At 47.1% G+C, this 19,232-nt stretch overlaps 6 protein-coding genes across 6 annotated transcripts; 2 read left to right on the forward strand and 4 right to left on the reverse strand.

Annotated features, from left to right (window-relative positions):
• Nucleotides 1-350: 350 nt before the first annotated feature.
• JR316_0002570 (uncharacterized protein) lies at nucleotides 351-2,786 on the forward strand (the record flags this gene model as incomplete). Its single annotated transcript, XM_047888362.1, has 4 exons — nucleotides 351-1,463; nucleotides 1,519-1,555; nucleotides 1,727-2,459; nucleotides 2,513-2,786. The coding sequence occupies 4 exons, from the start codon at nucleotides 351-353 to the stop codon at nucleotides 2,784-2,786; spliced, it is 2,157 nt and encodes a 718-aa protein (XP_047753285.1).
• Nucleotides 2,787-3,090: 304 nt separating this feature from the next.
• Nucleotides 3,091-5,726, reverse strand: JR316_0002571 (uncharacterized protein; the record flags this gene model as incomplete). Its single annotated transcript, XM_047888363.1, has 10 exons — nucleotides 3,091-3,110; nucleotides 3,175-4,134; nucleotides 4,190-4,339; nucleotides 4,410-4,617; nucleotides 4,706-4,723; nucleotides 4,896-5,119; nucleotides 5,182-5,330; nucleotides 5,383-5,533; nucleotides 5,582-5,622; nucleotides 5,689-5,726. 10 exons carry the CDS (start codon nucleotides 5,724-5,726, stop codon nucleotides 3,091-3,093), a joined length of 1,959 nt encoding a protein of 652 aa, XP_047753286.1.
• A 2,555-nt stretch (nucleotides 5,727-8,281) lies between these two features.
• On the forward strand, nucleotides 8,282-9,950 carry JR316_0002572 (VIP36-like protein; the record flags this gene model as incomplete). Its single annotated transcript, XM_047888364.1, has 9 exons — nucleotides 8,282-8,301; nucleotides 8,498-8,528; nucleotides 8,581-8,628; nucleotides 8,688-8,844; nucleotides 8,907-8,940; nucleotides 9,007-9,124; nucleotides 9,194-9,266; nucleotides 9,404-9,506; nucleotides 9,587-9,950. The coding sequence occupies 9 exons, from the start codon at nucleotides 8,282-8,284 to the stop codon at nucleotides 9,948-9,950; spliced, it is 948 nt and encodes a 315-aa protein (XP_047753287.1).
• A 1,236-nt stretch (nucleotides 9,951-11,186) lies between these two features.
• JR316_0002573 (Transportin-1) lies at nucleotides 11,187-14,608 on the reverse strand (the record flags this gene model as incomplete). Its single annotated transcript, XM_047888365.1, has 9 exons — nucleotides 11,187-11,366; nucleotides 11,442-11,716; nucleotides 11,786-12,260; nucleotides 12,314-12,625; nucleotides 12,698-12,808; nucleotides 12,876-12,949; nucleotides 13,025-13,940; nucleotides 14,110-14,439; nucleotides 14,507-14,608. The coding sequence occupies 9 exons, from the start codon at nucleotides 14,606-14,608 to the stop codon at nucleotides 11,187-11,189; spliced, it is 2,775 nt and encodes a 924-aa protein (XP_047753288.1).
• Nucleotides 14,609-15,295: 687 nt separating this feature from the next.
• JR316_0002574 (Esterase) lies at nucleotides 15,296-16,654 on the reverse strand (the record flags this gene model as incomplete). The annotated part of the gene is made up of 7 exons (XM_047888366.1): nucleotides 15,296-15,474; nucleotides 15,546-15,730; nucleotides 15,792-15,853; nucleotides 16,135-16,331; nucleotides 16,413-16,452; nucleotides 16,515-16,548; nucleotides 16,614-16,654. The coding sequence occupies 7 exons, from the start codon at nucleotides 16,652-16,654 to the stop codon at nucleotides 15,296-15,298; spliced, it is 738 nt and encodes a 245-aa protein (XP_047753289.1).
• A 784-nt stretch (nucleotides 16,655-17,438) lies between these two features.
• JR316_0002575 (Succinate/fumarate mitochondrial transporter) lies at nucleotides 17,439-18,706 on the reverse strand (the record flags this gene model as incomplete). The annotated part of the gene is made up of 6 exons (XM_047888367.1): nucleotides 17,439-17,671; nucleotides 17,737-17,892; nucleotides 17,954-18,175; nucleotides 18,244-18,442; nucleotides 18,495-18,563; nucleotides 18,626-18,706. The coding sequence occupies 6 exons, from the start codon at nucleotides 18,704-18,706 to the stop codon at nucleotides 17,439-17,441; spliced, it is 960 nt and encodes a 319-aa protein (XP_047753290.1).
• Nucleotides 18,707-19,232: the final 526 nt, after the last annotated feature.

Raw genomic sequence — 19,232 nt, forward strand, 5'->3', positions numbered from 1 at the left:
CTTGGATCCCAGTTCTCCAAAAGGCGAGGACAACCTTCGATGCTAGATGACATTTCGCAGTAAGTCATAGACTGGAGCTAAATATAGTCCATTCTCTACGTCGGTCCGCAAGGGCAGGACGATCCGTTGTATCAAGCAAAGAAGCTGCCAGGAACATATATGGGCCCAACATTGCAGACTTCGTCTGATTATGAGGAAAATGGTGTCATGTGGGTACAAGGGCGAAGTGAGGAAGTTATATCCATGACATACCATGCGTCCCGGTGAAAGCCAGGAGAACCATAAAAGAAAACGAAGACGTTGATCACCAGTGCCCACGAACAAGCTCACATCTCCACTAAAGATCCACGATGAAGCGCACAATATTACTTGCCTCCATTTCTGTAGCACTGACATGGAACCGATGCAACGCCCTCATCAACCGCAAAGCCCTCGTCTCTCGATTCAACCCAACACGTAACGCCTCGAGTCTCACCACACCGATGCAAGTGGGCAACGGGAACTTCGCCTTCGGCGCAGACGTAACAGGCCTGCAGACATTCCAGCCCTTTGGCATCCTTTCCTCGTGGGGGTGGAAGAACGACAGCCTTCCGCTGGGTGTTACACAAGCCGACGTGGACGATTACAAGGGCGTGAGCTGGCTGAACCACGGACGGCCTGTACAATACGACTTCGGAGGGGGAAATCCAATTGAGCAGTGGCTCATTTCGAATCCAAACCGCGTCAACCTTGGGCGCATTGGCCTCCAGTTTATGGACGCCGAAGGAAATATCCTAACCAATGTGACGGAGAATGATCTTAGAAAAGTTTCCCAGAAGCTCGATTTATGGACTGGTATCATCAGCAGCAGCTTCGAATTGGAAGGTGCCAAAGTATTGGTAGAGGTAGCATGCGCGCAGGATACAGATGTTGTTGGCATACGTATTACCTCGGGTCTAGTAAAGGACGGGAGGCTCGGTATGTTTCTTGATTTCCCATGGAACGACGGGTCATCCAAGTTCAGCGCGCCGTTTGTTGGGAATTGGAGTGTACCAGAGAAGCATACATCCGTGTTAACCGTTTCGTCCAGCAAGATATACGAGCCTGGAAAGGTCCAAGCGGAAATCACACACGAGATGGATGGGAACTCGTTCTTTACGTCGCTCGCCGGAGATGACATGAAAGTAACGAGGCTATCACCGAGCACACATCGGTATATTGTGCGGCCATCCAAATCCCAATCGAATGTATTTTCCATTGCGGTGGCCTTTGGGAATGCCACTGCAATTAACGGTGCTATTTCATCACCATCCGATATTTTTGAATCGTCAAGGGACACCTGGCAAGGTTACTGGTTAAATCATGGCTTTGTAGATGTGTTAACAGGTTCTTCTGATTCTCGAGCACCCGAGTTACAGAGAAGAATAATTTTATCAAGGTATTTGATGAAAGTGAACGAAGCAGGAAGTACGCCACCACAAGAGGTAAGTATAAGTTAATCATTCAGGTAACCTGAAAGATTTGAACAGCAATTGACAGTCAGGTCTAACAAACAATGGATGGGTGAGTTTCCTGAGTTATCTTGGGGGAATTAATGTTTAAAAACTATACCTTTGGGAAACCAGTACGGGTAGGCGTAGAATAAAAGAATCCTGATGTGTATATGCTGACGCCGATGTCGACAGAAAATTCCACATGGGTATGCTCAATTCCACACGAACATGATAATGTGCTGAGAACGCGGCAGAGATGTATTTCTGGCATAGTATACATTGGGCGCTTTGGTCAAACTGGGATCTGCTATCGCGCTCGAACGACATATACTCGCGTTTTCTGCGAAGCTCTATCCAACGCGCTCAAATCCAACAAGGCTGGCCAGCCGGCGCCAGATGGCCAAAGATGACGGACCCAAGCGGCAGATCCGCACCGGGAGAAATAAACAACCTGCTCATATGGGAACAGCCGCATCCGCTCGTGTTTGCAGAGTATGAGTACCGAGCATTTCCAACCGCGGCCACATTGCAAAAGTGGGAAGACGTCGTGAAAGAAACAGCAGATTGGATGGCGGCGTTTGCGTGGTGGAATGAGACCAGCGGGGTGTATGATATTGGACCACCCATGTACATCGTCAGCGAGGATACCAGTCCAAACGTTACCAGAAACGCAGCGTTCGAGCTTTCATACTGGCGATTCGGCCTAGGATTAGCTGAGACGTGGATGCAGAAGCTAGGAAAAGAAGTGCCGGTGCAATGGACAAATGTCCGAAATAAACTTGCAAAACTTCCTTCCAGCAATGGGACATACGACGTATATGAAGGGATCGAGCCCGACTTCTGGACAGACCCAGCTTTCACAAGTAACCATCCTGCACTTGTTGGACTCCACGGCTGGCTCCCACCAACACAGGGCTTGGACATTAACATGGCTAAGGCAACTGCTGAGAAGGTGTGGGCGTCATGGAATGCAACTGACTTTTGGGGGTAGGCACTATAACCCTGAAGGACCTGATTAAAGGGCTGACATGGGTCGACAGATGGGACTTCCCAATGCTAGCCATGTCCGCGGCCAGAAACGGAAATCCCGACAAGGCTATCGACTGGCTTTTGAGTCCTTTATTCACTTTCGACGACGTCGGTATGCCAGGGGGTGGTGTTCAAGTACCGACACCGTATTTTCCAGGAGCAGGAGCCTTACTTCTCGCAGTAGCTATGATGAGTGCAGGCTGGGATGGAAGTACTGCGCATGCTCCAGGATTTCCAGAAGATGGTTGGAAAGTTGAATATGAAGGTATAAGTAAAGCTTTGTGATGCCAAACATTCATTTGTTTTCAGTTTTGCGGCATGCCTCACGTGGGATTGGAGGTAAGATTCAAGTCACGTTATAGGTTTAGACACGTCGCGTCTTAACGCGATTCGCGACTTTCGGGCACTTGGATAAAGCTCGATATTGAGATATTAAAGTTTTTTCACCTCTCAATAAAAAAATAAACTGGTCCAATTATCATGACGATTGAACATTACCAGTGAGCAAAAAGAGGCGCATATATACGAAGTCAAAATCTAAGAGAATACGAATGAAATGGTGTTAGGCTTTGGACAAAAGGCTAATACATCAGAACGCCTGAATCGAAACTATAACACAAAACAGCCAGTCAGAAAACAGTATTTACAGAAAAAGGAAGAGGAATTCGTTCACCTTTAGGATTAGGACTCGGCGGCCCAGATGTATTTCCATTAAAGAATGTCGGCCCGTAAATTCCAGACTCAGTCGTTGAGCCGGGGGAAGGCGTAGGCAAGGGCGAAGGGGGTGACGAAAACGAAGACGACTCGACATACTGCACGATATGGCCCATCTCACTCACGTACCCCGTCCCAGTTTGGCTCAACATCCTGGCCAATCCCGTTTCCGGTCGACAGAGTACCAAAAATTTGATATACTGCGGCACTCTACTCATAGCTTTTGAGCTCAAAAATCCTGCCAACACCTCGACCATCCTCTGATACTCTGCCTTCGCCTCTGCTGAATCACATTCGCCAACTCCAGTGCGTGAGCCTACTCCGTCAATGACAAAAACCAATGGCTCAAGTGGGTTCCAAAGAGGAGCGACACGACCTTTCTCAAACTCGCGCATGGGGCCTACAAACAGTTTCTCGAAGCGCTCTTCCAAGTTTCCGTGGATAGCGGCAGAAGCCTGGGCTTTCGTGAACGCAGCTTTTAGATGCCCCTCGGCGTCCGGCTCCGCAACGGATATTTGGTGAATGATAGTCATCGGCAAGGCGTCGAGTATCTGGCTCGGGGTACGCTTCGCCGACGATGAAGAATCCAGGTCGAAAGAGAAGTATCCACCGAGACATCCCATATCTCGCAACCAGTCCATGATATGCGCAGCGAGCTGTGTCTTACCGCAGCCTGGTGCTCCTGAAAGACAAAATACATTGTTCGCAGTTATGCCGCTGCTGGTGTGGACACTGTGACTGCTGCTTCTACGAGACCCCGCGTTTGGACTGTCTGGACGCCCAGTCTCCCGGAAAGAAGGTGAGAATATCCATTCTGCGACAAGTCTCACAAGGTCGGGTCTATCATACGACCCAGAAGAATAAGTTGCTGGGATTTCCATGGGAAGCATATTATGTTTTGGCAGTTCTCCATTCGCAACTGAGAATTGGCATATCGATGAGTCGAAGAGAGATTTATAAGAACAAAAGCGTACCTAACGGAGATTGTAGAGCGATCCTTCTCGAAGTCTTGTTGATCAAAGGAACGGGTCGCTTGGTGTCCTTTTCAAGCAAAAACTTTGCGCAGTCTTCGAAATACTTTATCCAGTACGTCACCTTGAACTCAAGCTTATCCTTTGCAAAAACTAAAGAAATATATTTTCGTTAGAACCGATCAAGTTTCATCACTTAGCATGTCGAAAATCAGAGACCTACCATCTTGCATTCTCAGAAAGTTTTCAACTGACACAAGCGCCTTCACAACACCACACATCATCTCACCCATCATTTGCATTGTGTGTTCACTTTGCTTGCCCATATGTCTCGCAGAAAGCGATTCAAAGGGCGTGAACGCCTCGTTCAGCGAGCTCGAGAGCGCGACGGTATTCTTGTTGATATTCTTCGTCACAGGATTCTCAATGATCTGTAATCGAAATACGGTAGCAGTGGCAAAAGCGAAGTAGCCTAAAGTTAGCAATTTGATTCCTATTTTCAGCGCAGTGTGAAGCTACTCGCCTTACGAACACCTTCTGCCGCGCCAAGGATGATATCGATGAGACACAAGAACTAGAAAAGGAAACAAAAAATCATGCGAAGCGTTAGTGAATCAGTCATCAATACCACTCAACGTTCGCGGCTGCCGGCTGGGAACACATCCACTCCACAGAAGGCGAGGTGAAAATAGAAACAAAACACACTTACAGGCGTGTCTTCTAGAGCTTTCCTAAATCGGACCATCTTCCCAACGAAAGCCCTCAATTCTTCCGACGACTGCCTCGAGCACATTTCCACAAAACGCGACTGATCTGCTGCTGTGATTACACTGTTTCGGTCTTTCATCGCAGTCTGCCGCACTATTATGCTCAGAACAGCTTGCTTGGGGCTGTTAGTTGCCGAAGATTTTGTAGACACGAGAAGGTCGACATCTGAAGAAGAGTAAATCGAGTCAAGAGGCTGACTACCTGTAGGGAAGCAAAATAAGACTTACGCGCGTCGCGGTCTTCGCCTGCTTCACTCTGCATTTTCAGTAGCTGACCAACGGTGAGGGTGTCCGTTGATCCCAACACCGTTTTGTTCTTCCACAGGACTTGGCTCTTTAGTTCGAAACGAACTTTGGAGCTGTCTTTCAGGTCCAATCTGCCAAGAGGTATAAGAACAGAAAATGATATCAGATGCGAAAATGACGAACTGAGGCATATTCTCGCCCCATGAAATTAAGGAACCGCTTTTCTTCTGCTCAGTGGCAAAAGAGTCTCTGGTTTCAAGGCTTTCCACAGACACAGATATCGATGACATGGTTTGCCATCCTGTGGACTGGGGTAATCCTTTAACGCTAATAACTGAATGAAGGTTGAGACCTGAACAGAAGAAGAGGGGCATTTTCGTACCGTGAAATTGTATTCGCTTTCTATCTTCAAATTCGATTTTACTGGAAATGATAAGAACAGAATTATTAGCACAATACGATTTGATGCATCATGAAAAGCAATCGTACGGTGTCGATTTTCTCTTCTCAACAACAATGTCGGCCATGTTGTGATCGTTCTGGCGAGAAATCTGTGAAGCAATATATGTTTGAGCTAGGTTCTGCGTTGGTTGGAGCGCGAGGAAAACGGGAAGGTGGAAGTTTTTAAACAGCAAGTATGAAAGGTCGGTCCACAGCAATAATGCAAGACAAATGTCAAAGCCGGGAACTTTTATAAAGTTCCGGCAGTGTGAATCATACTTCTGCATCTGTTGACGCCCACTGGACGTACATTTTGATGGCTACCACAGCAGTACTGGTTTCTCAATGTATGCGGCTCGGTTTCAAGAGTTTGAGTCGTGGTTCGTGTGCGACACGATATGGTATGACTGGTAACTTGAACGAGGTCGTACGTCTTGTCTACACGTGCAATCTTACTGTCAAGGGTTCAAAGCTTGAAATGACTCTTGATATGGCACTGCAGCGTGTACAGATAGAGGCACAGCGGCAGATTCAGAGAGGGGTGCAAAAATTCAGGTGCCCGACTCCAACTGGAACCGTCCGAGGTTTTTAACCGCGAGGCTATGCTCTGCATATGACGAGGTGCATGGCATAATTTGTGTATAACGTCCATAAAGGGTAGGAAAATCAGACGGATGAGGTCAGAAGGGGCATGCGCGATTTTCTCTATAAAGCGTGATGCATATGATCCCGTTTACACACCTTGTCGACTCTCGCCCTTTCAAATTGAATCTTGCCCCTTCAGCGAAACTTCTATATTGATTTGAATAGCGGATAGACGAGGCAGTGCTTGTCACTCGGAACCTTCGGGAATGCCGAGACCACCAAGAGGCTGACTGGTCACTGGTGCGAGGTAGCTAGACCAGAAACGATGTTCGGTGAGGCCCTCGGAGAGAATACCGATCCTGGTGAAGATGAGGGTAGAAGAACAGATTCAAGAGGGTCCAATGGGCCCGGCGGTCGATGTTTCAGAGTCATCGGAGTCCATATTGGAATGTTCAAAATTGGATCCACTGCCAGTTGGCACCAAACGCGTGGGCATCCGCGAAGGACATTTGTGTAAGCTGGTGTACGTATTTCTTGTTGATATATACAAACGCATCTAGAAGAAAGATGGCTCCAGATGTATAATTTCGCTATTGATAACCATGTTGGAAGTGATTGAATGAGTAATATAATTATGACTTCACAAGTCAATCCAGATTTGCGAGCCGTGACTTCATGATATCACTGAAAAGGAAATGTGTCACAATAAATGTCCTATTTTTGCTTCACTTGGTGGGTTTTATTTTTGGCACTAGAGGGTTAGTGGTGAATTTTTAATTTGAACATTGTATAGTGTCGGTAAATATATGCGACTTCGAAGAGATCCTCTCTATTCTATCTAAATATTCAAGCGGTATTCCGTCATCCCATCTGAGCAACAAATTCAAATATCTATCTGTACCCCACAGGATGGAGTAAAGATGGAGCTAAGATATGTGTAGGTGTCCGTTTCCTTACCTACAAGTTCCCAAGAGCTATATCCCAGGTCAGCAGGAAACCCATAAAATATTCAAGAGACCACTACACTGCAAGAAATCTGTCTAATAGTGATACACAAGAAGGATGCAGTTAAAAGTTTGGCGGTGCTGGGGATATCGGTCAGCCGTCACTACGATTCTAGCGTCGAGACGAATTTAAAAAGAATTCTAGTCAGAACTTGTCGGGATGTAAAACATTAAAAGCACTGCCAAAGGGATCCAAGCGCATGCATAGCCAGTTCAATGACTGGCCGTGTATGTCAGGATCTTGTCCAGCTAAAAGGCACTATCACCTGAAAGAGAAAGCTCCATAACGTTTGAACAGTGCCGCCAGATCATCCATGTCTATGTTCTGGAAGCCAGCAAGGTATGGTATATAAGACACAGAGATTTGAACAATGACCAGAAGGTGGAAGTTGACCCGGAGCCTAACCTAAACAAAAAATGGCCACCAATATGTGTACCAAGACAGCCTGAGGGTATGATTCTGAACTTGGAACAAATGCATTCTTTTGAAATTCACCAAATACTTTACCGTCAAAGATGACATGGCAGAACTGAGATAGTGCAGTAGAAACAGCAAAACAACGATGATGGTGGTTCCTGACGAACTTAAAAGCTTTTTGCCAACACCTATTGCGGATGATGTGAAGTCACGTGAATGCTCCGTATTGACCGTCGTGGCAGCTTCTCAGTCTCCAAAACCCTTTGGGTCTCAACTCAATCTCAGCTCCCTTTCACCTCTCTAGTCACCCGAACACAATACAGGTCCAGGACAAGACATAAACGGACATATAGAGAACTCCAGCCGACCTAACACCAACGCAAGTCGTCTTCAGGATGGAGATCTCACGGTGCAATAACCTGCTGAGCATGGCGACAGTCGCGCTCCTACTTTCGTTTACGAGCCTTTTCTTCGGAGTTGCCCAGGCGGCCACAGATGATAAAACGAGATTAGGAAATAATACTATTGACCGCGTGAGTGTTAATTATTCTCTCTGTTCCAAAGGAAAGACAGTGGACGAGCGCGTATCTATTTTGAGGCGGACAGCAAAAGAAAGAAATGTTTGCCACCTTCCATGTTCTTTGCAGCCCAAATGTGTATGATGCGCATGAATTCCCACTTTTGTTTCTATAAATCCTCTGATTAACGATCAAACTCATTTACTTGATCTACAGACCCTGCAACTCCGAACACATTCAATATACGCCCCTTACATTGACCAAGACCTGCAAAATCGGCAAGTCGCATTGCTGTATCCCCCCTAAACTTGCCTAATATTCACTCTCTTCAGATGGTGGGACTTTGGCGCCGATGCTTACGTTGTAGGTGTCCATCTATAAACTTCTATGTAACCCCTCACGTATATATTCCCAGAACACGAACAAACACATTCGATTGACACGAAACAGGCCCTCACAAATGGTCGGTTCCAATTCAACATCCTCATACCTTCATTATTTCTTACTGCCCATCCATTCTAGGGCTGGCTATGGTCCCGCCTCGCACTCACCCCGTCAAACTATGTCATTGAAGTAGAATTCAAAGTGTCAGGAGACTCATCACATCTGTTTGGTGACGGCCTCGCGATGTGGATCACCAAAGAGAGAGCGCAGCCAGGACCTGTATTCGGAAATAGAGGTTAGGCACTCGCATTTTTCAACGTTTTCTAACAACCTTTCACACCGTTGCTTGATTTACAGACCAATTCACTGGCCTTGGAATAATACTAGACACGTATGTCATTTTGGATCCTCCATTTTCATCATCCCGTTCACCGTCTTGATGCTTTGTATTGAACAGATACGCAAATTCTAAGCACTCTTATTCCTTCCCCCGAATTGTAGGTATTATTGGTGACGGTCAAATGAAGTATGATTTTGGCAACGATGGTGACAGCCAGGCTTTGGGCTCTTGCTCCGTACGCAGTTATTTTATCTCTGACCCTTAACTCGAGCTGACTACCATACTTCTCTTTTTATTGTTCTAGGCCAACTTCCGAAGGACAAACGTCGCTACCAAGCTCAAAGTCACATACGTGAAAGATTCATTCCTAGATGCACGTCTTCCCCATCTTGCTCCATAACCATGCAAATAGCTAAATATCATCCTTTGTGTATAGGTCAAAATTCAATACAAAGCCTGTAAGCTACTCTCTTTATAGTTTGTCCGTATAATGGGCGACTGACATGACTACTAGGGGATGACTGGACAGACTGCTTCCGTATCGAGAAGCCTTCTTTGCCTACCGCTCCCTTCCTCGGTTTCTCAGCAATGACTGGCGACGTCTCAGACGCACACGAGTACGCCTTCTTTCTCTTCCGTCCTTTCCCCTCTAACTAACCCATCCCTCACCTCACTGTCTCGCCTCGTCACACTCCAGCATCATCTCCGTCACATCCTACTCCGCCATCGTCTCACAGCCTGACGAACCGCGGAACAAACACAAAAAATCAACCCTCTTCGCTTCCTCCGGCGAAGGTAACCCCGGCACCTGGCTCGGCTTCTTCTTTAAGCTCTTCCTCCTCGCAGGGGTTGGTGCCGGTGGGTACTACGGCTGGAAGGAGTACAAGCGCAGGCAGCGGTATTCCGGGTTCGGCGGTGGTATGGGCATGGGAGGCATGGGTAACATGGGCGGCAGCGTACGGTCACCAGTCAGCGCTGGTGGCACTGGAATGGGAGGGTACGGTATGCGCAGCGCGGGCGTGAATGGCGGATTTGGGGATTATAGCAGCAAGCGTTATTAATGATTATATTGCGGTCGGAGGCTAGATAGCAGTAGCTTTTTAGGCGGATGGGAGTTTAAGGGGGGTAATTTAATGTTTGCTCTTGGATGTCTTTTTTGTTGTCTCAGTAATGTAGCTTAGCAGCAGGCTTTGTCAATGCGTTGCTTTCTCGTATCTTCACGTACATGATTCTGGACCTTGTGGGCGTCAACCAGTATGAAGTCATGCACATTTTTCAACGGCTTATAGTTATACTACCTACCATCCACACTGAGAGAGAGAGGAAATGACAGATGATTGGATCTACTTGCAGGATGCTATGGTTTGAAAGAAAAACTACACTACAATATGTAAACTACTGAAATACTAATGCTACGTAAAAAAAGAGAAAATTGAACGCGAAAGTGGAACAAACAAAAGGTGGAAGAAAAATGGGTTTGAGATGCTTTGGAACTTCTTTGGTTGACTGTATTGTTTTGGCGTGACTGTGGTGTGTTTGTTTGATGATACTTCGGATACTTTGAGTGTATTTGAAGGGGCGTGGACGAGGTCGTTACGTAGAAAAGAAAGGGTACGTGTTGGGTTGGGATGGGGTGTTCATGTACGTGTGCATGTGCGTGTGTTGAATATAAAAGTTCGTCGGTAGGCGAGGGCGATGAAAAATGTCACTTCAATACAGTGGGAGATTAAGGGAGAAAACACAAAGGAAAAAAAAGGAAAAACGACGCAAAAAGAAAAGACAAATCAAAAGGAACAGAAATACGAAGTATCAACGCCCTTCCTGCAGGTCAAAAGGATAACGAGGGAGTGGGTAACATCACGCAAAACGAACGGATTATGGCACGCGCGGATGGATTGGTGGCGGATGACGGAGGATAGCCTGGTGGAAGGTAGATGACGAGGCGCAGCGAGGCACGATGTAAAGGAGGCCATGAGCGGCAGATCGAACGAAGATACAGTAAACGAAGATAAAATGACTACACTACTAAAAAGATCCAGATGCAAGAGACGAGGTGATACGACGAATAAAGCACAATTTTGGTAAACAAAAAAACACAAAAAGAAAGTCATAGCTTGATTGGGGCATGAGGCGAGTCGAGCGAGGTTGAGCTTTGCGCGATAGAAAAGAAATAGACGACATTATAGCGTTGAAAAATCAAAAAGACGAAGTGTGGTATACAAAAAGAGAAGATCCAATCGATACAACACACTCCATCTCCTAGACTCGATGGTAAACGTTGACAAATCATATAAGCCTTAGACACCATAACGAGCCGCAAGACGTTCTTGTATCACTGGTGGGAATGATGAGACTTGTGCCGCCCATCCAGCTTCATCATGCTGCTTGAATCCTTGTAAAAGGGTCTGGAACATGTTGTTCAACTCGGGCGATGGTTGGTTCCAACGAATAATCGAGTTGCAGAACCACAATAAACTCTGAAGTCGCGTAGAAAAGGATTGAGAACAAGAATTTTAGTCAAACAATATACAATATGAAAATTCATTACACACCTTGGCCATACCAGCGGGATTAGTCTGTACAAGAGTGCACAGGCCACGGAACGCAGAATCTTTCTCTTCGTTGTCCCTAATCTCGTACAAGGCCTGGCACCAAGCCTGTGCAAACTCGGGAAGATGGGGAGCCACGAGATTTGGATGCATCAATCCGATCCTTCCTATCGACACCGCTGCATTCTCATGCAAACTTCTCGGTGCCTTAGGGTGGAGCAAGATAGGGATCAGCCTAGAGATCAATGGCAGAACCCATTGCTGGAATTCAGGTTCGTCTAGAACAGAGGATCAAAGCATGAGCTACCCCAGAATTCGGTGGTCCTACAAGACAAAAATAGACGAACCTCGTCCATAGCGTAACGCGACCTCGCCAACACTCCACGCAGCATTGTTCGACGCACTGACAAACTCAAACTTAGGTTCAGGGTCAAGTTGGAGAATCAACTCCTGCATAATCCCAGGCATGGCAGGACGAAGAAGGGGGAAGCAGCCCATGGCGAGATCACCAACAAGGGCGTACGCTGACTGCCTTACAGGGGCTTGAGGATGTTTCAAGCATACCGTGAGCAGAGACAGCAAATTAGGATTGCTGGCGGTAAGCAGAGGCTCCAAACCCATGCCAAGACCTTGGATGAGTCCTGAAAGCAGGTCCAGTGCGACGACGAGGAAAGCTTTGTCTGGTTCGTCAAGATCTGGATTCTGTTGATATTGTTGGTACGCGAGGAGCGAGTTATGGATGATATTATTGCAGCGGTCGAACACCGGTCCGGCGTAGGGCAGGAAAGCGGGCCCCATAGCAATGGTGACTGAGGCAAGGCACTGACATGAAAATGTTATAAAGACGGCCTTCGCAAAGAGAAAACATAACAGACCTCTAGCAGAGGAATTAGATCTTCGTCGTCATCCTTTAACTTGGCCCACCGGCCTGTCAGTGGTGGCATGAGAATTTCTACATAGACAGGATTCTGCAGAGCTTTGCCCACAGCATCGGCAAGAGTACCGACGGCATCATAAAGGATAAGCATATTCTTGTGTTGGTACTTATCAAATGCAATAACCAGGTTCCTCAGCACTGGTTCAAGATAAGGGGCAAGAGCAGGCCCTGCATCTTCCTCCAGCGTAGCGAATGCGCTGCAACCTGCCTCTTGGACACGCTTATTATTATCAAGTACCATTCTCAGTAACTGTGAAACATAGAAAAGAAGATAAATGAACATGAGAAATCATTCTGTCCTCAAATCAAAAAGATGACGTACACCCTCCATAGTAGGAATGAAATACTGATTTTTGTGCTCTTCTGACTTAGGCTGAGTGCACCAGCTGGCGTAGCGGCCCAAGGTCCAGCATGTGATTGATCGTACCAGAGGCTGTTGAAGATAGCGCATAAATTTAGAATGCGGAGGTAAAAAGCAGCGGATGACGGAAGACACCAACCTTTGGATCATTCAAGGTATTGATGAGATATGGGACTAAAGTTGGCAAATGAGGTTCAATAGCTTCGATACAACCTAGATGATAAAACGACCACAAGATGTCATTGGTAAGTAATTAAAATCATTGTATGGAAGGGGAAAAAAGCATACCTTCTGCCATAGCACCGAGAGCTAAGATACCGCTCTCTCGTTGCAGCCAATCTTGGCTCCAAAGCTTCTCTCTCAAGGGGCCCAACAAAACCTTCAATAAATCTCCTGAAAAGCGTACAGCAAGAACATCCAGTGCTGCGGCCGCACATTTCCGCAGATTCCACTCTGTTGTCATCTCATCGGCGAAATCGTCGTCATCGAGGTCGTAGTCTTCCTCGTCGTCCGAGTCGAGGAGCTCCTGGCCGTATGCACCAATACGCGTCTTGGGAGCTTCTTGCGCCTCTTCTCCGTTAGTTTCTCGTTCATAACCATGGGATTTGCTTCCTCCATAATGACGCGGTTTGATGTCGGTGTCTTTGTCCGGTACGGCGGCGTTATCCTCCTCCGCGTCACCCTCCAGCCAGAGCAAATCGTCGTCTCCATAAACCATGCAATCCAACAGAGTTGGTCCAACCTGATCTAACAAAGGGTGCAGGTATGGAGCTAACTCCTGGTCTTCGGCGAAGGTCAGCCAAAACTCGCAAGCTTCCAAAGCGACGTTTTCGTTCTTGTCCTTTGTTGAATAGAGCATGTACTGGGCCACATTGGACATCTCTGGCATAAGTTTTTCAGGTCTGGCTGCTAGAAGTAAGACCAGAGCTTGGCAGACGTGACGGCGGACCGAAGGATCATCGTCAGATGCTCGTTTGAAGAGACAAGCGATAAAGGCATCGATATGAACAAAGAGCGATTGGCAATTGATGGGGACGAAATATGAAAGGCATGCTACGGCATGGGAGCGCATCTTAGCTGAAGGATGATCAGAAAGCGAGAGGAACTTGGGAATCATGAAATCGAGGGGTCGTGTTCCATTAATCTCGACATCCATTTTGCGAGGATAATCTTCGCATGCCTTCTCTAGCGCATTAAAGGCAGCCTAACAAGAAGAACTGTCAGCATCGAAGCCAGGATATGTATAATAAGTTTAAGAGAAAGTTGAAGGGTGCACTCGCAAACCGCGTCACACCGAGATTCAAAATCTCAGAACGACCGGATGAAAGAGACGATGTAAAGTGAGAGAGAAAGTTAATATAAACGAGACGAACCTCTTGCCTGTCGAAATCGGTGGAATCAAGAGCCAGAACCAAGTGCTGCAGGCATTCTGGCCAATTTCTCGGCTCGAGGACGCCGAGAAAGGCGACGATGTCTTGACTCGCGGCATTACGAATCATAATCGATGTATCGTTAAAGGCAGAAAGCACCGCCGATTTGACAAACTCTGCAACCTCTTGGGGTGCAGACAGGATGAGTCGTGCATTGTTCTTGAGCAGATATCCAGCAATTGTGCGTATGCGATCCTCCTCCTGGGGCATAGAACTCAAGATGTACGCGAGATAGGCGACATACTCTGGCGCACGCGTGAATTGATTTAGTTTCTGTGATATAAGAAGAGAAATAAGCGCTGTGTGCTGTGAGCACGGCTGATATAAGGAGTGGACATACCTCTGTGATATTACGCTGTACAGTGGCGCTGGTTGCGGTTGATTCGTGGATGGTTTGGAGGATTTCCTGGAGACCCGCGGGCTGGGGAGTCCAAGGCGCCATTTTGAAAGAGAATACGCGTTTGAAATGGAGAAAACCGAGGAGAAAATGGGAGAATGAAGGGAAGGGGCAAGCGTTGGAGATTTCCCTCAATAATCTTTCGCCTTGACTCTTTGTTGATCATTGTTTCCCATCAGCGACCAAAGTGTCACACATCAGTGTCACGCTCTTCTCGCTGCACACCGACCATTCAGTCTGTCCTGCAGTCGGATGTTCACCCCCGAAATCAGCGATTAAACTCGCAAGTTCCCCACTCATTAAAGCCACGATTCCTCTGGCCTCTATTCAGTCGCCTATTCTTGCTCAACGCCCACATATGTGGCGAGACACGTGTATGTTGCGCCTCGAGGCCACATCTCTGGCACACTAAAGCAGAAAATGGAAGATCTTTTGATCATCGATCAACTTAATGACAGAATAGAATCGATGGAACGTCGCTCGCAGTAGTCGTCCGTCACGTAGTATGTATGCCTGTATATCCCTTTCATTTGTCCTTGCCCGGTAGTTTGCATGCAACGCAACTCCCGAGAAATGAACGGCTCAATTGCGACATGAACTAGCACTCTCACGGAAATTGATCCTGACGTACATAGCCATTGAACTGTACTTAAACCTCGGTACACAAATGGGTGCTTCGGTCGCTGTCCAAAAGAAATACACGTCATTTTATCACAAGAAACCTTAAAATAATTACAACTTCATCAACAAAGCCTCCTTGTTATCAGCTCCCGTTCCTACAGGTGTCGCTGCCCCCGAGCCCGGTTGTGACATGGCAGAGGTTGTACTAGGGGCAAAGTGTGGTGCACTAGGATCCATCATCCAATTTACCAAGAACTTGCGCCAGTTTCCTTTAGATGGGACAAAATGCCCTAAGGACGTTCATAAATAAGTATTGAGGCAACGGCTCCAATGAGGGCGTTATGAAATCAGGATTACTTACCCCCATCATGTTCCTCCACTCTTGCGTTCGCAGAAACGTCAACTAACGACCTGGAACGCTCTTCCACGACAACGACATCAGTCCGTCCTAAAACATGCAACGTTGGGGTCGTATATTTTTGCTCAAAGACAGGATCACAGAAGGGATCTTTCAGTCTAAAACCAGAAACGGCAACACAAAACTGGCTGAAAAGGTCAAACTATCATCAGCATTAATTGACAGTGTGGAATAGATAAAAAGGCATACAAAGGCGGATGAAGTGGCTTTCCATCTTCCAAAAATGCAGGGTATAGGTGTGGTCGCTCCAGCTATTTAAATAAAAGTGATAGTAAAGACTTTATCAGCCTTCCATGACAACCTATGCATAATAACGACTAGCTGAATGGACCTACAAGTGCCGAAATTACAGCCGCAAATGCTGCTCCCTGGCTGCGTATTCCCAGAACAACAAAGTCAATAACCACCACCACCCCATAACAAGCATCACACCCACCTAAATCCGAAAATACCCTGCACATTGCAAAAAGAGAAGCCGGTAAGCATCGAGATTCATGATGCAATCGTAGAATCGAAGAGAAGCAATACACACATCAAATCGCTGTTCCTTCAAAACGTCCCTAATCAGTGAGAGTGACTCTTCCAGACCCTCAACCTTGGTCTTTTCCTTGTTCGCCTTCCACCATCCTCTCAGCGCAGTGTTAGGGTCAGACTGGGTATCGGCCATGGACGCCTGCTCAGACGCGAACATTTCAGCCGCCTGGAGTATATGTGGGGCATTCACAAAAACTGTTGATGCACGGCATTGAGGGGTAGGATCCGGTTAACCTCATGTATTGTGAGTCTACGCGATAAACTGGAATAACACACCGAATTCCAGGTCCTTTCTTTCCTTCCTCAGTGCGCCTAGCTAGAAAACAGGCATGAGTTTTCCTCGCGACATCGCTGGACGGATGGGATCAAATCACGCACCCGCTTGCTGAACACAACTGCATTCTGTGAGTATCTGATAACCGAAACGCGTTTACATTTAGTAAATTTCAACCGACGAAAATTATAAACCATACGCACCCATGCAACACGAGTACCCTCTTCAAAACCGAGCCTGCCATTTAATCTATGGGTATTTGTGTAATAGTCGAGAAGGCGCAAAGTTAATCTAATCTAACACAGAAATTCCGGTTCTAAGGTCTTGAAATAAGATAGTTGGGATACCCGCTGATGTAGCCAGACGTTCACTGGACCCCCAAACGTGCGCCTGAGTAGATGAGCGTTCAATAGCAAGAGAAGGGTTTCTTTGCATCTTGGTAAGTCCGGCTGTCCGGCCCGTTATTATTGAAAATTAATATTCCGGCAATCTTTTTTGCCGAACCCGGCCGTCGGCCCCTGAGCTAAATTTAAATCAGTATTTTCGCGCTCATGAAAGGTGCATTCACCACGATGTGAAAGAACCGCGTAGGCTCGTGAAAAACATATCTGATGCATTAAATTGACGTACTCAAATAGACACGCAGTTATAATTTGCGACTTAATATCACACTCAAAAATGCGTTTGAATGTTTCGAAGGCCCATTAGGAGCCACTAGTAGATTTTTGAATGAATGGTATAGTACAGTATATATGTATGTTCCTCAGCCCGACACGTCTGGTGTGTATGATAGACAGCATCTACAAATGTCCCGACTGTCTTAAGTTTCCCGAATGGTATCCGAGTGTCCAACTGCACCGCACAGAGACTACACGTCGAATGACATGGAAAAAGCAAAGCTCGCCTCCGCTCGCAATCACATCACCTCCGCCGGTATTACGCCTATCTCCTGCCCAACCCACAGCCCGTGCGCAAACAAAAAGGAAAGTGAAAGTAAAATTAAGTTAATACACACACCCCTGCGGGGTTTACTCTGAATACCCGTCGTCTTCTCTCACTCTTGGGCTGATCGTCTCAATAACGCCGCTCACGCGTTCATAAACCGCGAACACGATCGCCTGCCCGGGTGCCACGCGCAGCACGCGCGGGGTGATGCCCTTGTAGAATGACCGCACACCTTCCATCTTCCACATATCTGCAGCGATCGCGAATATGCGCTGGAAGGAGGATTGGCCTGGAGTTGCTTTGGCTTTTTGTAGACCTAATTTAATTGATGTATGTTTTGAGTATGACAGGCAGAGAAAAGATAATAAACAAAGGACGTACGAGTTTTGATAGTGTCTATTGGTGCATTTGAGAACGGACCCATAGCTCCAGAGATAAGACCAATCATCATGTGTTGGTAGGATGGTAGCTCGACCAAGTCTGGCTGGTACTTATGCGCAAGCTTCTTTATTTCTTGGTACGCGGTGAAGTTGGCACCTAATGTGGACACACAAGCCTTAAGAAGTCGTTCGTCGGCTAATCACGAATGAAGACGTACCCTGGTTCGTAGCTTGTCTCAGTGCCGTCAAAGAGACACCACGATACAATGTCGAGATTCCTTCCTCACGAATGATGGTGTACACAGCATGGCCAGCATTACGGTACCGAGGGGCTTCAAGAGGATCGGCCAATGAATGTTGTTGAGCTTGTAGACGAATCTTCACCACTTCCATGGGCGTCACGACCGCAACAGCTTCCGTTACTCCAGCCCCAAGACCGGCTATACGCAAGTAATTAAAAGATGACATCAGCTCAACACCTTCGCGGCAAGAGAAAAGAATCACATACCAATGAAGATATTCCCAATGCTTGTCTTCCCTGTTTGCTTATCGGCAAGCCAGCCCTTGTATGCCTCGAAACTAGCAAAGCGGATGGCCATCTTCGGCACGATCCCTGACAGAACGGCGCCGAGACCTTTGTAGAGCGCTAATGGTGTTTCGCGTTTGACGATGTATGCTCCGGTCGCGATGAATCCTCGAGGTTTAGTCTGCAAGGGAATGTCAAAACGTATGGGCACGTAAAAAATTCGACGAACATACTCCAGGTGTCAATCCAGATTTTGAAAGTTGCATTCGGACCTTGATGGTGTCCAATGGCTGACATGCTAGCTGCAGACGGAGTGAAAATGTTCAAAAACTATCTCATCGTTGTTGTTCAGATCACAACTCACCGCTTCACACCCACCAGCGATACCTCCAGCAATGATGTGCGTAGCGAACCCGACGGGTTTCTTGTTGCTGTTCCGAGACATTGGTTAATTGGTGATGCGGGGAAAATGTGCTCAGTGTCGGTGTGGGGAATATATCCGTCGCGTAGTCCGTCGGTCGTGGGGTCGGGCGTCGATGGCGATGCAAAGGCAGAATACAAAAAGGCGGAGAGAACAGTCCAGATATGACGCGGGCCATGGTTATAAATTCTTTCGTATTTCAGACCAAAGCGCAACTGCAGAACAGAACAGGCCGGGGGAGAATATCATGTGAATGGGAGCCCCACAGGACCATATCCGTACATTCCATCCGGCGACAAGAGGAACCGCGTCAGCCGCACGCCTTGTTCCGTCTCCTTCAGTGGTACCGATGCGGAAGTCCGCTCTTTTTCCACTTTTCTTTACGTCTCTCGACATCATACGGTTAGACTTGTAGCATTTTGTGTCGTTCGAATGCTGTAAACGAAGGATGGTCAATCCGCCTATCTCCTTTCTGGAGCACTTGCCATTATAAGGAGCGTGCGAAGACATACCGTGAAAGAAAACATTATAACGAGCCTGTCTCGGTTGG

This window comes from Psilocybe cubensis, chromosome 2 (assembly GCF_017499595.1).
Source record: "Psilocybe cubensis strain MGC-MH-2018 chromosome 2, whole genome shotgun sequence".
NCBI lineage: Eukaryota > Fungi > Basidiomycota > Agaricomycetes > Agaricales > Agrocybaceae > Psilocybe > Psilocybe cubensis.